Genomic DNA, 16,497 nt, shown 5'->3' on the forward strand with positions numbered 1-16,497 from the left:
ATCAACAGGAAAAACATAGATGTTATCATTATCTTGGTTCCCAGATTTGAGGGGAGATGCTTTCGAGAGTGACTCCTCTTTGCCCCCAGCTAGAGCCAAGACAGCCCAGACCATCACAGACCAAGGAGGACAACAACTGGATTAAATTTCTTCCTGTGACGATTCTGGTAAGAACCATCAAGCCAATTGCCCATACAAAGAATGGTGTGGTCAGCACAATTTTATCCTCCTGACTGAGACATTTTTATCTGTTTGGATCCTGGCTTTGGTATACTTCTGGCATCCTCGGGCAGTTGCCTGGGATGCGGGTGGCGCTGTGGTCTAAACCACTGAGCCTCTTGAGCTTGCCGATCAGAAGGTCGGTGGTTCAAATCCCCGCGACGGGGTGAGCTCCCTTTGCTCTGTCCCAGCTTCTGCCAACCTGGCAGTTCGAAAGCACACCAGTACAAGTAAATAAATGGGTACCACTGTGGCAGGAAGGTAAACAGCATTTCTGTGCACTTTGGCTTCCGTCACGGTGTTACACTGCGCCAGAAGTGGTTTAGTCATGCTGGCCACATGACCCAGAAAGCTGCCTGTGAACAAATGCCAGCTCCCTCGGCCGGAAGCAAGATGAGCACCGCACCACAAAGTCGCCTTTGACTGGACTTAACCATCCAGGGACCTTTTTTACCTTGAGAGGGTTCACTGCCACCTGCCCTGAGTTGCCTTTGATTCTCTTTTTTTGTCTTTCTGGCTGTCGGTGCTCCAATCAATGCTGGACATGCATTGTGGGAAATTAAAGCAGCCATTGCCACCATGATTTTTTTGACTCAGCTTTAACAAGTGCTGATTGCAGAAACTGAATGACATCAATAAGTGGGGAAGAGAACCAATCAACTCTTGTATGTTCTGCTTTGACACTATACCTTGCAATTCGTACAATTACACACCAGGTGGCACTCTCCCTCTCTCCCACTTCTTAATGCTCCCCCCCCCCCCGCCTGCATTTATAGATCTCCTTTCCTTTCACCCAGGTTTTAAATGTTTTAAATTCTTAATAAAATATAGTTGGTGTCCACATCTTTCATGCTGTTGGACATTGTCCTCTATTCTAGGGCCTGTAGCGCAGTGCTAGGGTGGCCCAACACACACAAAACACCATATAATCAGAATAGTTTTCCCTAATGGAATAGCATACGCTTCTATTCATATTCCATTAACTTTCTTTATCCTTCTTCTATTGTATTTCCCAACCCTGCTGTTGATTGTAAGTGCATTGAGGGCAGGGACTTATATGGGTTGCAGTTGTTGTTTTTACTTATACACTATTGGCACTGGTGCTTTTTTTGTGTCTGCTTTATTGGAGAAAGGATCAACAAGAGACTCAAAACGACTGTGGTGAATATTCTGACACACACACCTTTTCTTGCTGTGCTGCTAAATGTGAGCAGGTCTGAGCTGTCCAAGGGGCACAGCTGCCTGCCACTGACAGAGCAGGAGGCCAAAAAGGCTAGACGGAAATGTTGTGAAGACATTTCCTGAAATTTCAGATTGAGAGAGACAGCTGAGAGCACAGCTCAGGGACTCTGAAACCGGTGCTGTCAGGAAGGAGAAAAAGAGAGAGAGAGAGAGAGAGAGAGAGAGAGAGAGGGAGCGCATAAGACAAAAAGTATAAGACAAGTGTTTGTCACTGAATGAAGGCCATCTTTAAAACAGATGTGGGGATGCTCTGGCCTTCCAGATGATGCTGAACTGTTGTTGTTGTTGTTTACACACACACACACTCCACCTTTCCCCCACACAGGGACTCAACTCCCATCACCCCTGGTTATTGGCTATGCTTGCTGAGGCTGATGGGAGCTGTAGTTCAGTAACATCTGGAGGGCCCAAGATTTTCTCATACCTGCCTTAGAATAGCAGCACAATCCTATAGCAAAGCGGCGAAGAGCCTTTTTCAGACCAAGGGTCATCTTCCCTGGTGGGGAATCTTCTGGGGGAGGGGGAGGCATATGCCAGCGAGGGGTGGCGTCAGAGGCAAAAAGCCAATGGATGTACGGTATACTACCAGGCAATGTGTGGATTTTTTAAAAACCAACAAGCAAAGCACAACACCCTTACACAGCACCCCAGGCACCACTTCTTATCTTCAGTGTCTTGGAGTCAAATAACATGTCTGTGAGCGTATGTTGGGAACCTACCTGTGGAAGTAGAATGCTCTCCCTGGGGAAGTTTGCCTGGTGCCTTCATTATACACCTTTAGGCGCCAGGCAAAAATGTTCCTTTTTAACCAGACCTTTGGTTGATCTGATTTACATCCTATGCCCTTTAAAAATGTGGTTTTTTTGGGGGGGGGGCTATTGGGTTGTTAATATTGTTTTTAATGTATTTTGTGGTTTTTATCTTGATTTTATTCTGTGAGGTGCCCTGTGACCCCCAGGTATAGGGCGGTATATACCAGTAATTTCTAACAACAACAACAACAAATAAACTATGGCTTTCACTCCCACCAGAGGCAGTGATGGCCACCAACTTAGATGGCTTCACAAGAGGATAAGACAAATTCATGGAGGAGGCGGCTTTCAGGGACCGTTAGCCATACTCTGCCTCCACAGTCCAGAGGCCACAATGCTTCTGCATAGCAGTCACTGGAAACCACTGGAGAGCAGTCACAAGGAGAGGAGAAAGTAATTGTGCTCAAGACCCACTTGTGGGCTTCCCACAGGTATCTGGTTAGCCACTGTGAGAACAGGATGCTGGGCTAGGAGGGTCAAGGGCCATTGGCCATTGGCCCTTGACCCTTCCTAGAGTTGGAAGGTCGTCTAGAAACAAGAAACTTTGGTCCAATGTTGGCCTGAACCCCTCAACCCTGAGAGTAAGAATCTCATGTTCTACCAACTGAGCTATCCCTCTTCTCATGCAAAACCGTATTTAGAAAGGTGTTTTGGTTCAGGATGATGGGACTGGTTGTTTAAGAGGACTGAAAATGTAAGATCTAGGGCCCCCAGACAATTCTTTCTCTCCCCACCATCCATCAGAAATAGCAGAAGCTATTTTGGGGTTTGATGTGTGATCGAGGAGGTGTGCATGTATATGTCTTCGCTGGAACCCCAAATTCCTTTCAGTTGGTCTGCTAACATGTTTCCAGATTTCATCAGCAAATAAATACACAGCGGGACACACTTGCAGATGCAAAGCAACAGGGAGAAAACCCTTATTGTATTAACCAAACACAGCATACTTTGTGGGGTTGCTGTCACTTTATAAAGCCGCTGGGAATCTGAATGCAATGGCAGTTCCTTACATTTTGATTATTTTACAGTGACCCGCAGAAAGCTTGGCATGCTAGTAAGCAGCACAAACCCATTTTTACACTTTTGCTTTATTTTTAGCACCAGGAGAATGAATTTAACTGTCTTCTGCATAATTAATGGCCAGTCTTTTCATGTTCTGGGGAATTTACAGTGGATTCTCGCTCTCCTTAACTCTGTTCTGGGGGAGGGGGCAGAATCTGCAGTCTTGCATAGAGGGTTTGTCTTATAAACATCAAACTGGAAACCGGAGACAAGCAGACATTGACCTTTTTGCTATCATACGGTACAAAGTGCAATGGATTGACAGCTTTCATTTTATATGATATTAGATATGATGAAGTGATACTTCACCGGAAATATTAGGGCTCCCGTATGTCAAAGGCAGAATTGAAATCGGGGGGAATTTCCAGAAGGGAGGCGACACTTTATCCAACAACAACTTTCGGGGTGTCCTTTACTTTTTGAAATATGGCAACCCTAGCAAATAGCCTTTCCCACCCAACACAGCATTCCAAGTAGCAGCAAAGTTCTTCGATGCAATGTCCATACTTGTTTGGCTCCAAAGATACTGTGAGTCCAGTTCCACACATGAAATCCAGAACCATGTAAGAACTTAAAAACCAGTTGAATCAGGCCAAAGGCCCATCTAGTCCAGGATTCGTCTATCTCTTAATGGCCAACCAGATGCCCACAACACACCTCACTGGAGAAAGTGGGGGAGATGATTTCTCCTTCCTGCAGATGGCCTGAGATTGGAGGAAATGAGGTGCGTCTATCTGCCAGTCATTCCCCAGCTTTATAAACCAGAATAATTGGCTAACAAACCATAGTTGATTAAGGCAGAAACATTACCTCCCAACTGTTGCCAGCCAGATGGGGGCTTAAGATTGTAAACAGGTCATTGAGAGATCACAAACAGTTTGTTGGCAACAGTTTTTGTTGTTGTTTGCCTTATTGGATTTCCCCAAGGAAGAGTTAAGCAAGATTAAATTGGGGTGGGGAAAAGATATATGGGCTATTTGACGATAACTATGTTGTGTGTATGTGGCAAAATCCAACCTTGTAGGCATAGGAGCACTGGTTCCAAAACAAACCCCTGGAAGCACCCACATGGTCACTTACCCAGTCACAATTCAGATTCAGATACAGTGGTACCTCGGGTTAAGTACTTAATTCGTTCCGGAGGTCTGTTCTTAACCTGAAACGGTTCTTAATCTGAAGCACCACTTTAGCTAATGGGGCCTCCTGCTGCCGCTGTGCCACCGGAGCACGATTTCTGTTCTCATACTGAAGCAAAGTCCTTAACCTGAAGCACTATTTCTGGGTTAGTGGAGTCTGTAACCTGAAGCGTATGTAACCTGAGGTACCACTGTATATGGTAGCCTAAAGCATCCTCAAGTGCTCCATGCATTGTAATGTGCTTTATTCTGATCCAGAAGCTGCAGCTAGGCAGAATGCAGGGGCCACACTGTTATGTATTCAGTGGTCTGTGTTTGCCTGAGTTTGAGCCTGGGCTAAGGATTCCGAGCTCCTGCGTTCAGATTCGATACATGATATCCAATCACAAAACATTTCAGGATTTGGGCCTCTGCCATTGGCCCTTAAACTCTGAGTCATGATTCACAGCTTGGAAGTTTAGACAGCCAATCAAGTTGGGAGTGGGAGTAGCCCAGGCCTTCAGAAATATATATATAAGCAGTTGCTTTGCCCCTGCTGTCCAGTTCTGTTAGTTCAACAAAGCTTCTTGCTGTTATCACTGTGTCTTTCCTCGTGGGAACCCACCTACGCTTCACAGACTGCTCACAGGAACAGGCTTCTGGTAACACATTACACCCCTGTTGAGAGAGCTGCTGTGGTTGCCAGTTAGCTCCCATGCCAGGTTCAAGTTTTTTGTGTTCATTCCCAAGCCCTGAAGAACCTGGACCCAAAATGCCTTCAGGACCACCTGATTCCTTATGCTTCACTTTGATCACTGAAATCCTCTGATGGGGCACTTCTGATGCCTCCCAATGCCCCTGGGGTTTGGTTGGCCTTAACTAGAGACCCCAGGCCTGGCCTGCCCCTGTGGAACTCCCTCTACCTAGGCAGAAGTCATCCCTGCCTACTTTTAGACATCTTTTGAAAACTCTGCTATTCAGAAAGGCTTTTGAAACATGAGGTCCACCCCCCTCAAAACCCCCCCCCCCAGATTTTATGTTTTTACTGATGCTTTCACTGGTATTTTTATCCCAGCTACTGTAACTTTCTATTTTGTATAGCACCTTGCTGTCTCTTTATGAAAGGTATGGCCTATAAATATGTAAATAAATAAGAAATAAGAACCAGATGGGTCTTCAGTTCAGCAGCAAGTGGAATACAGGGGACAGCAGTACATACCAGGCCAGCTTGCAGCAAATGGAAAAGAATTGCACTCACAAGCGATCACACTTTTCTTTCCTATTACAGAACACTGATTTCCACCATTAGGAGATAGTTTCTTATATAATTGCTATTTGCCCAGCTGGGGTGTGTGACTGTTTTTTTTCTTCTTCTAAGGCATTTAAAAAAAATAAAAAATGGGTCTGGCAATGTTTTAAAGAAGAGGAACAGGGTCTGGCAATGTTTGGCTTGCATTCAGCTCCTTTTCATTTCCAGCAGGAATGAAAGATGCTAAAATTAAACAGTCGCAACACTTTCATTCACAAACCCTGCAGGGCCAAATACCCAAAGATATCCCAATGACATTTGCGTGGTATTTGAAGGATTCTGGATGAGGGAAGGGCATTATGTAATCAGCGAGCTACAAAAGCACACAAAGGAAATCACAGTGTTCTTTTTGGGAAACAACAGGCAGGGTTTTTTTGTGTGCCTTGTCCAATTTCGACAAGCAAAGGAAATTTTGCAAAGGAAAACCTCTCCATTCTTTGGTAATGACTGAAAGATTGCTGTTATTGGCAAATATTGTTGTCAGTATTTTGTGGGAGGGAATCAAGAACATTCCAGGGAATTTAGGTTGGCTGAATTAAAGTTAATGAAAGTACTATTGAGTGCTTCTAGGTTACCTGTTCATTAAGCATTCATTCTGATTTGTTTGCAAGGAGATTAGATGTTGATTGTTTAACGAGCATTCATTCAGATTTGTTCACAGGTCGGATGACTTTGTGTCAATGCAAGTGTTAACCCCTGCATTTGTGCCCTCACTTTCCATATCACAAAAAGTCCAATCTTTTGGGAAAAGGGGCTTTGTTGCACAAGACTTCTCAATCAACTATAATTGGGCAACCTGAATTTGCCAGTATGTGACTGAACCCCACCTGAAAACAGCAACAGTCTGGAAGCACTCTCTGTCGCTCTAGAGAAATTGAGTGTTTGCTGTTGGGAATGTGACAGGGAAAGTGCACTGAAAAGTATGGAATGAATAAACAACTGGTGAGAAGATGTATAAACATCTCGCAAGCAAGACTGGATAAACGCTGTTTTACAACCTCCCTGCAAACAAATCAGAACAAATGCTTAATAAGGTCTAGATATAATCAAACCTGTGTGTAAGGGTATCGGGGGTTGCTCTAGAGCAATCAGGCCTCCCTGGTCGGCTGTAAAGCCTTGTTATTAGTGCCAAAAAAACCTTCACCATGCAGAGCGCCACTCTTCCGTGGCTCCCTCATTCACTGGCAGAATCTGAGAGTGGGCGGTCCTTAAACCTTCCCCAGCAGAGTAGTTTCTTGATGCCCAGTCTGCACTTCCCCTCTCTGCGCAGAAGCCTACTGCGCAAGGAAGGCGTGGGTAACGGAGGACATCTCTCCTCCCCGCTTTGCTCAGGCAAGGTTTCCTGGCACCGCCTCGCCTCCCCCGAGCCCTGCAGCTCCTCTCCACTGGAGGCGTGGTTACGCCCCTCCACTGAGGAGGTGCTGCTTCCCACGATCTTTGGGGGCTCTCTGTAATCCATCCGGCTTTCCCCCTCTCGCCCCTGAGCCGATGGCAGTTCCCTGACACTGTGCTTAGACTTTGTTCAAGCAAAACAGGGAAAATGTTCAATAAAAGGTCATCTAAAGGAGCTCAATGTGTACAATCTCTAAGGTGCAGTAGCATAATATTGTATTACCATACCATACAGGTAACAGCTCATCTAGGGAGGACACCCATGCACCACCAAAAAACAACAAATGCAACCCACAATCCCTCAGGAAAGAACCAGGACAAGAGCCTCATAACAGTTCAAGCTTCAGGGCCCCCCCAAAAAATGTAGGTCTGCCACTGGGAGGTGGGAGAGGGTTTTTTTTAGAAGTTCAGTTGTTCACATACAGAAAGCAACTCCTTTCATAATGGCAACACAAAAAGGCTATCACATTTTTTTCATATAAATGTGTTTTATTGCAGAGAAGTTATATTATTTACATGCTGCGATACATTACAACATAAATCTATCAAATAGTTCATGGTGGATGCTGTTGGTTGCCAGATAATGTTTTTTTCCCCTTAAAGAACCACAGACTAAAGTGAACAGACGTACAGCTTCATTTATTCTACAACTCTGGTTAGTAGCTAAAATGTTCAAAGTCAAAAGGCAGTGTTTTCTCAGGCCTACCTGTCATCATATGCATGCAATAACCTAAAGAGTGCAGCAAATATAAAATCATTATCTGTTTTTTTCAGATCCATTATGCCACCAAAGCTGACAATGGGTAAATAACTTTTTTAAAATATTTTTAAAGCATGTACTTCTTGCATAAAATATACAGGTCTAATATGGTTTGGTATAAATCTATTACGTTTTTTATAAACCATGTCTTCAAAACAAAGGATAGATGCAGCCTGCTCATGCATTTTGAAAAAGACAACGTAGCAAATGTTTGTGAGCATAAGCAAATTATGACCTGCCTTCTACACAGATCTGCTAAAAACACTGTGACTCTAGAGTTGCATTTCTCTTGGCAGAGGGACATCAGTGGAACTCCAGAATAAGGACAAGCTAATAGATGCTGGTGGAGAAGAATGTATGAAACATGGAACATCAATTAGGCTAACTCGGGTTTGTCAGGATATAGCAATGCTTCTAACAGGTTCATAATGTTGTACAATATTAATAAGTCCAGTAACGTTTGGTTTTTCCTTTGTTCTCTAAGGTGCTGAAGAAACTGTAAGTACTAACAGTTGCATCACAAATGTTCATAACCGTATGAGCGTGGGAAATAGTACTTCAATTTACAAACGGATCTCAGTTTCTAAACAGGCTTACAGTACAGTACACGGCTTGAGTGAGCCTATGAAACATTTTGTTTAAAGTGACACAAGGAACGTTCAAGGTGTCAGAAAACAAACACACATGTCAAGGCCTAAGCCTTGGCTACTGTGAATGAGCGTGCCTAGACTCATCTTAGTGTAGCTAGACCAAGCTGAAACCGCTGAAAAGTTTGCCCAATTTCATTTCAAGGGGTTAAATGCCAATATGCTGAGCTTCCTGCAGGCATCTAAAGTTAGTTGGTGGTTTCAGAGTGGTTCCCTATCTTCAGTTCCAAGCACAGAAATTATATCAATTTTGGCAGACCTTTGGACAAAAGACTGTTCCCACAAAGAATGTCATTTCCCCCAAATTATCCAGAAGCAGGCTCCATGTGTATGTATCTTTTTGAATCGCCATCCTTCATTGACAGGTCAGGAGACTGGGCTGAGGTTGGATTTCAGGCTTTGAATCAACCTCTGAATAACTGGTTGAATCCAAGTGAAGTTAGCAATTAACAGTGCAATCCTATATTTGTATTCTCAGAAGCAGGCCACACTTGAATACGCTAGGACATACTCCCAGTCTTGATGAGGGCCTGCATCAAGATTCTTTTTTTCCTCTGGAGTTGCCAATGTGAGTTTTCACTTTTGTGCCACCAGAAAAAGCAAACTTGATGTAATCGTGTACAGATTAGAGTTGCTAGACTCCCAGGGCTAAGTTGGAGTCTCCTGGTTTGCCTACTTGCCACCCCCAGCTGGCAGGTGGAGGGTTTGAATATTCAGGTGAGCAAAAACACCTTTAGTTAGTTTTTTAAAGCAGACTGGAAAGAAAATTAAATGCATATAGAAGTGGGTGGCAACTGCAGCATAAACACTGGCTGTTGACAAGAGCAGTTCACAACAATCACAGGAACAACCCTCTTTAGCTAAGGTTTCAGCTAGTAACCCAACTAGTGACCCAACTCATTTGTTAGGTTTCATTTTTTTATTTGAGTGATTGAAGTTAATACTTAACCTATCATGCTTAATGATATCACTAGGGGCTGCTTTGAGCCCTGAAATGTTAGGGTCTGGGATCTCCTGACCTGGCAACACTAGCAGATACAGATGAGCCAAACATTGTGTGTGTGTGATTATTATTTTTTCCTACGGAGGAGAAACACATGTATACATTACACGGCCCTAAAGAAACCTTGATACAATTATAGATATATAATCAAGATATTTTCACCCACCCACTTTGCAGCTTTTTATCAGCGCACACTGCGATGGCCCCAATAATTTTTGCTGTTTGAGGCAGCAAATGCACACACAGAGAGAGACACATACAAACACACACATACACACACACGGTCAAAGTGTATCCAAGGCTGGCCAAACTTTTGTGGCACCTGAGGCAGAAAATCCCACAAGTGTCTCTCCTGCTTCCTGGCAGTAAAACTACAACAATAAATTACATAGCCAACCATTTGCTGCTGTTCCACGACACCCCAAATCAGCCACCTGAGGCAACAGCCTCACTCTTTCTAATGATAGGGCCAGCCCTGAAAGCACCATGTGAACATTGGTAATGGAAAGGAGCGGGATGGGTAGGGGAAAGAAACCAAAATAAAGGTTGCCAAAGTTGAAGCAAAACTGCTCATCCTCCAATCCTAGAATTTGAGAAATTATCCTAGTTAAACCAGGACTCGGGAGAATTTGAACACAAGATTCAATGAGCAGAAGAACACCAAGGGAATGGAATGGTCCTCTCCTTTAAAGAGACAAAGAGAATGGTGTTCGATATTACGTGCCTCTTGCCTGTTTCAGTGATAATTAAAGGCATACACGTACATACATGTAAGGGCATATCCGAGTTTGAACCTTAGATTGAGTATTATGGGGTGGAGAAGGATAATGCCAACCTGTACAACTTTATTTTCTTTCTTTGTCCCCACACCTTCCCTATACCAGTAAGTTACACCAGAGCTTTCCTCTTTCTCAGTCTTAGGGGAGTCAAAATTCTTTACTTCTACAGCTTTAACTTTTCTGAATGATTAAATATTTTTATACAATATATTGTAAATATATTATATCTATTTTCTTGATTTAAGAAAAATACATTTGCTTTTGCTTTTTAGAAAACGGTTCCTGACAGACTTTGGAAAGACAAAATATACAGACTTCTGAAGGCAGTTCAATTGCATCCCTGTTGTTAAATTCTCTCCCCCCCCCCCCCGGCCCAACATTTCCTTCTTCAGATATGTGCTGTGGTCCAGGAACTGCCTTAGGCTCCCAATGGGATCCTTGGCTGCTGTCCCACATAAAAACCTGCCAAGGATTTGAATATAGATGGGGAGGGCAGTTCCAGGTGTTTTCCTCCTTTGATGTACCTTGGCAGTAAAAGCCACTAACTATACTGGGAGTGGGAAGCCTGTGGTCCTCCAGGTGTTGGACTCCAACGTCCATTGTCTCTGATCACCAGCCATCCTGATGGGAGTTGGAGTCCAGCAAATTCAGGAGGAACAAAGGTTCCCCACCCCAGCACCCCAGCAGATAAAGCATCCTAACCACCCCCACCCCCACCCCCGATGTGGATGCAGATCACTTGTGGCTGGTTGCCTATCCTGTCTGACACCGTCCCCATCATCCTTACATAGTGCAGAAGAAGATACTGCATATATCCTTACATAGTACAGAGCTCATCTCAGTGAGATGAATTGTCTTCATATGCTATCTGGGATTCTAAAGTGGTGTGCCCACCACTGTAGTCAGAAGATTCAATATGGTGGGAGTTAGGAGTCACCACCATATCTTCATGCATGCATGAAGTTATCCAGGCCAGAATGGGGTCTCCATTCATTTCAATAAAGGGGGTTGATCTGCGTTCACATGAAAGACAGCTTCATTTAAAGGGGATATATTGAAACCTCTGTGCATGCAAGAGATCCATGTGTTCATTTGAGAACATACATGGTGCACACACCAGGAGGCAGGCACCCAATAAATTAAACTCATGGGGCATTTTGGTACCTAGGTGGAGATGTAGACTATAACCTAGGGCTATATTTAAGAGGCTGAACTGCTACTGTTTAGTCTTCAGCCTCTGTGTTATCCAAAATTCCATGACATCCTTAACAAAGATTTATTCATTTTTGCCCATCAAAGACACCATTGGCTTCAGCTGGGACTGTTATAGACACAGCCTTAAGCAATTGTCCATATCTTGACTGGACTAGTGCATAGTTCATCCTTGGGATCCCTTGAAACTAGGTTCAAATTTTTGCTCAGCTAAAAATGAATGATAGCTTTAGGTGAACGACTATCTCTCAACCATCACTGGTAGAAGGGAGATTAAAAAGTGCTTGCTTTAAAAAATAATAATTATGCACTGCTCTTCATCCAAAGCTCAGAGTGTCCTACAAGTGGTTATCTCCCATCCAGGTAGCTTCCATGACCAGACCTGTTTAGCTTCAGCAGTAGAACTGCATCATATGCTTTCAGATCACACTCTCAGCTTACAAAAATGCCACCAACTTCACCTGGTGTACTGAAGATGAATGAGATACGGCTTAAAAGCCAGCATTGGCTAGTGCATAGATTTCTCTCTCTCTCTCTCTATATATATATATCAATATTTGGTATGTTATGAGCAGGGTAGCCATCTCTTGACTCAGATATCGCGGTGGTTGCTTCAACTGCTCCAAGTTAGACATCAACTCAAATAGACAACATGAGAGACTCAGAGTTGACCATCATTACTCTTGGTCACTTTCCACCCCTTCCTCATAATGACGCAATGTGTGATGCATGACACTGTGAATTGCTTCATTCCTGGCTCACATCACTGAGTCTTGGATATACGGGGCTGGGCAGTGTCCAAGAGCCAAAATGTCATGTGCAATGCAAGGAATCTTGCAAGGAAGTAGCAGCAAAGTGATGGGGAGTGGTGGCAGCACTGCTGCCTGAGCTGTCTTTTCTTGGGCGGAAAGCTCTTTAATGAAAGCCCAGAATTATATTTCCCACATCCCATCAAAGAGGGCTAATAGTTAGGACACATTGTCCCGATAGGTGAGGAATTCCCTCTGTGGATTTGTATGAGATACCCATCAGTTTTTTTAGAATATGACATTTCTCCAGCTAAAGGGAGGAGGCAGATGAACGACTATATGTGTTGAAGACACAGAGCAGAGAGAGAGGGACATGAAAACGTCTAGCTAGAGTTGTCTGGAAGTGCCAGTGCAGTCTTGGGGGGTGGGGGTGGGAGTTGCCCACATTGCTCCCTGGTGCAGCCAAGTAGGACTGCTTTCTTGCTCCTACTGAGTCTCTGCTTTATATACTTGAAAGTTCTTAACTCCCCAATGCTCTCCCATCCAAACTGGCACCCCTAAAACGTCCCACTGCTGGGGTAATTGTGGAGGCCATGTCGGTAATACGCAGAGTACAGATGTGAAACCTGTGGCCCTCCAGATGTCGCAGGACTCCAACTCACAGCATTCATTGCCAGCAGCCATGCTGGGTGGGGCCAGTGGCAGCTGAGAGCCCAATTCCATCCAGAGAGAAACAGGTCCCACCCCCTTGCTACAGAGACAGACAGTGATTAGGAGCAGGGACTTGCATACATCTCAGTGCTCAGCCCTCCACTCAACTAATTCCCCTACATGCTCTAGTCTAAGGCAAAATCGGAGTCCTGCTTGCCTCAGGAGCAAAAGACAAGGAACTGGACCATTGCACTGTTGGCGTGGAGGTACCCTTCCCAAATGCTGTTTTACCGAGCTGGAGTCATTAAAGCAACCATCGTGGTCTCCAGGACAGGAGCTGGCAACCGTGGTCAGTAGGTGGGTGGGTCATGGAGAGAAATGATATCGAAACCTAATTTGGTAAAAGTGCTATAGAACAATTAATGATCACAAAAACACCTTGCAGATTAAGGCTGCAATCCATAATCTGCACATTTACCTGGAAAGTAAGCCCCACTGAACTCAGCGTTGCTTATTTCTGAGTAAACATGCATAGGATCTGGCTGTACAAGTGCTTTGCAGGAGATAAACAAATGGGGGCTAACTGTTTTCATTGTCCTGTCATTTACTTAATAGGTGCAGGGCAGGAAGTTTCCTCACTTTTTGATTCTCTCAAGTTTAACAGTATGATGAACAAGGCCTAATTCCTCTCCTGAAACATGAATTCAGACAGCATTCCAGAATTCCCACCCTGCAGAAGACGTCTTCTACATTTCCCCATTTTCTTTCAACTGGCTCAGTGTAAAGTACAGAGCAAGATACTGATGAAGAATTATTAAAGTAGTGTTTCTGGAATGATAAATAACATTTTGCTAGTTTTCTAAGAAATATTGTCCTCAGATTTATTTTTAAACAGTGCTTGCTTTCTAAGCGCTATAGAAACAATAAATGTCATTACGATTATTTACCAAGCTGTGCAACTCCCTAAGGTGACGGCTTCCGCTAGTAAAGATCATCAACGGACAAGTGCAAGAGTCGGAACATACCTCGTATAAAAACCCTGAATCGTACAGCATCAAATCATAATCGGAAATAACAGAGAGAAACAACAAGCCCACAATATAAACCACGACAAAAAAAAACAAACAAAAAAACAGCCAAATAAAATCCCCAGTGTGTGTTTTCTTACAGCTTCAATGAGCCTGTGGGAGCTTTGCCATAAGTCCTAGAAATCAACCAATTTCTAGAGCAAGTTTTGCTTTCAAAATTGCACACATTCGATTTTACCTGCAGATTGCATAAATGTGTTGTGTCACATAATCATATCAAAGTTATTTGCAAACATTATACAAACTGGAATGCTTAAATATGAGACACAGAGTACATACATTTATAAGAAAAATGAGAGCAATCATATAAAAATATAATTGGGGAGGGGGATGCATTAAGTTAGCAGTGCTATCAAGGGCAGAGATAAGGAGGGGGTTGGGTTCCAACTCTGCAATTCTATGATCCCATGAAAGTGAAAAGTCATGGTTTTCTTTGTTTCGTTTTCGTTTCTGGAGTTGCTCCCACAGCACACAATTTTTATCTCTGCATCCATTTGCTTCGAGTCTCGGTGGTATCCTACATGTGATCCGAGGCCTTTTTGGAACAACTCCATTAGATTTTATGGCATTTAATGAATTTGTAACCCACGTTATGCCACTACAGGGCCTTTAGGAATAATTGCATTTGATCTTCATTACTCTGATGTCGCTTGCTTACTTACCAAGCCCGCACATTATTACAAAAAAAATAAATTATTTCTAAAGGCATGTTTTCGCTCATTTGGAATGTAAACTCTTTTTGGGGGGACAGGGAAGGGCCACAGTTCCTCATATTCTGGATCGCACTGATAACCCCGTTGGCACTCAACAATAAACAAACAAACAAGAGACAATTCACTTTGCCTAGTTCCTACGTATTCAAGGTGCGCGTCGCCTGCTTAAGTGATGCTCCTTTGGAATTTCCAGATCCTCGGGACCTTCCCCCCCTCCCTCTTTTCAGCCCTTTCTCATTCAGGTGTTCGCTTCTCTTCCCAACAGTCTAAGAAGCCCTTTTTATTTCGGGTGCGCCGCCGTTTTATTCGAGCTTAAACTGGTAGCGTTCGATAAAGCTATACTTTTCTCCCCTTTGGGTAACTCTGGCGCCTCGTACTCCCAAGGGCAGATTTCCACACGCGACCTTAAAGGTTGCTGTGAGTTACTAGCTGCCGGCTTGGCAGAATCAGAGGGAAGCGCATTCCCCACTGGAGAGGAGGAGGAATTTTTTGTCTGGCCTCCCAGTTTATTGGTGTCTGTGGTTTGTGCTGTTGTCTTTTGGAGCAGTTCCTTGGGCTCTCCAGCAGAAACGCTGGGGGCACACTGTTTATTAGCATTCTCGCCCTTTATCCCGGGAACATCCCGCTGAGCCTTCATACTCGGCAGTTGTTCTTCTTGGGTCTCCCAAGGGCACACTTCACATCTATCTGTGCTCTTTTGATTGGGGAGCTGATTGCCTTCCGCAGTCTTGTGGGGCGTTTTGCCCTTGGCCTGGGAAGAGGGTTGCTTCTCTGATTCAGAAGAAGCAATGGAGACGTGCTTTTGAGCTTTAGAATCAGAAAGCCCAGACCCCAGGCTCTGGTCATAGATTTCCCAAGGGCAAACCTCTCCTATGTCAACTTTGCCCTTTGGCAGGGTCTTATCTGCTACTGCTGCCACCTCAGGGTTCCCAGCTGCCTGAGTGGACTTTTGTTGCTTCATTATCCCAGATTTATGGGTCTTCTTCGCCTCGTCTGAATGGGCAGAGTTTTTCCGGTGCGTATCCTTATGCTCGCTTTTATCGGAGCCCGAGTGCTTCTTGCTCCCCTCTTTGCCCTTCTGTTGAGACTTGTGCGGCTTGCCGCCCTCTTCGCTTTGCATCTTCCCGGCCAGCCCCAGCGTTTTCTCCTTGGCACTGGCAATAACACTGAGCGATTTCTGCAACACTGACGTTCTGGGGTGAAGGGGTTTCTTATCTGCGCTTAAATTGTGAGCGCTCACGGATTTGCACACCAAAGGGACGTTTTCAGTGGATGTTGCTTCAGTTTTGTCTGCGGTCTTTTTCCCAGGGGCAGAATCCAGCAAGGAATTCTCAGTAGCTGTGATGACCTCCACGCTTTCTGTTGTTAAGCTGTTAGGCTCTGAGGCTGGCTCCCGGACGTGGTCGTAAGTGCTGTGAGACTTCTTCAACGAGAAGACTCGGTTCCTCAAAGATTCTTCCTTCGGTTTGATGTGTCCCCCAGAATCCGGTGGGTTCTTCTTTGTCGCAGGAGTATTCTTTGAAACCCCATGCTCCAGAAAGTCCTTTTCCTCCCGGGAGCACTGCCTGGTGACTGTCTCAGGGATCTCCGTAATTCTTCGCATGATTGAACGACCCAAGCCCTTTTTGGAACACCTCTTCTTCTGGAGGTGTGGGTTGTTGGTGATCATCTTTTTCCTCTTATAAATCTCCAGCTGGGCATACAGCTTCTTCAATTCATCCTGTAAATCAGACGACAATACTTG

At 44.4% G+C, this 16,497-nt stretch overlaps 1 protein-coding gene across 1 annotated transcript in view; it reads right to left on the reverse strand.

The window, feature by feature from the left end:
* Window positions 1–12,958: 12,958 nt before the first annotated feature.
* The window catches only part of GPR158 (G protein-coupled receptor 158), a 119,627-nt gene continuing 116,088 nt past the window's right edge, over window positions 12,959–16,497 (reverse strand). Inside the window, exon 11 of the mRNA XM_079948123.1 lies at window positions 12,959–16,473. Coding sequence (XP_079804249.1) covers window positions 15,034–16,473 — 1,440 coding nt within the window. The 3' untranslated portion in view covers window positions 12,959–15,033. The remainder of the gene's footprint in view (window positions 16,474–16,497) is intronic.

The sequence above is a fragment of the Podarcis cretensis genome, assembly GCF_951804945.1.
Source record: "Podarcis cretensis genome assembly, chromosome: 12".
NCBI lineage: Eukaryota > Metazoa > Chordata > Lepidosauria > Squamata > Lacertidae > Podarcis > Podarcis cretensis.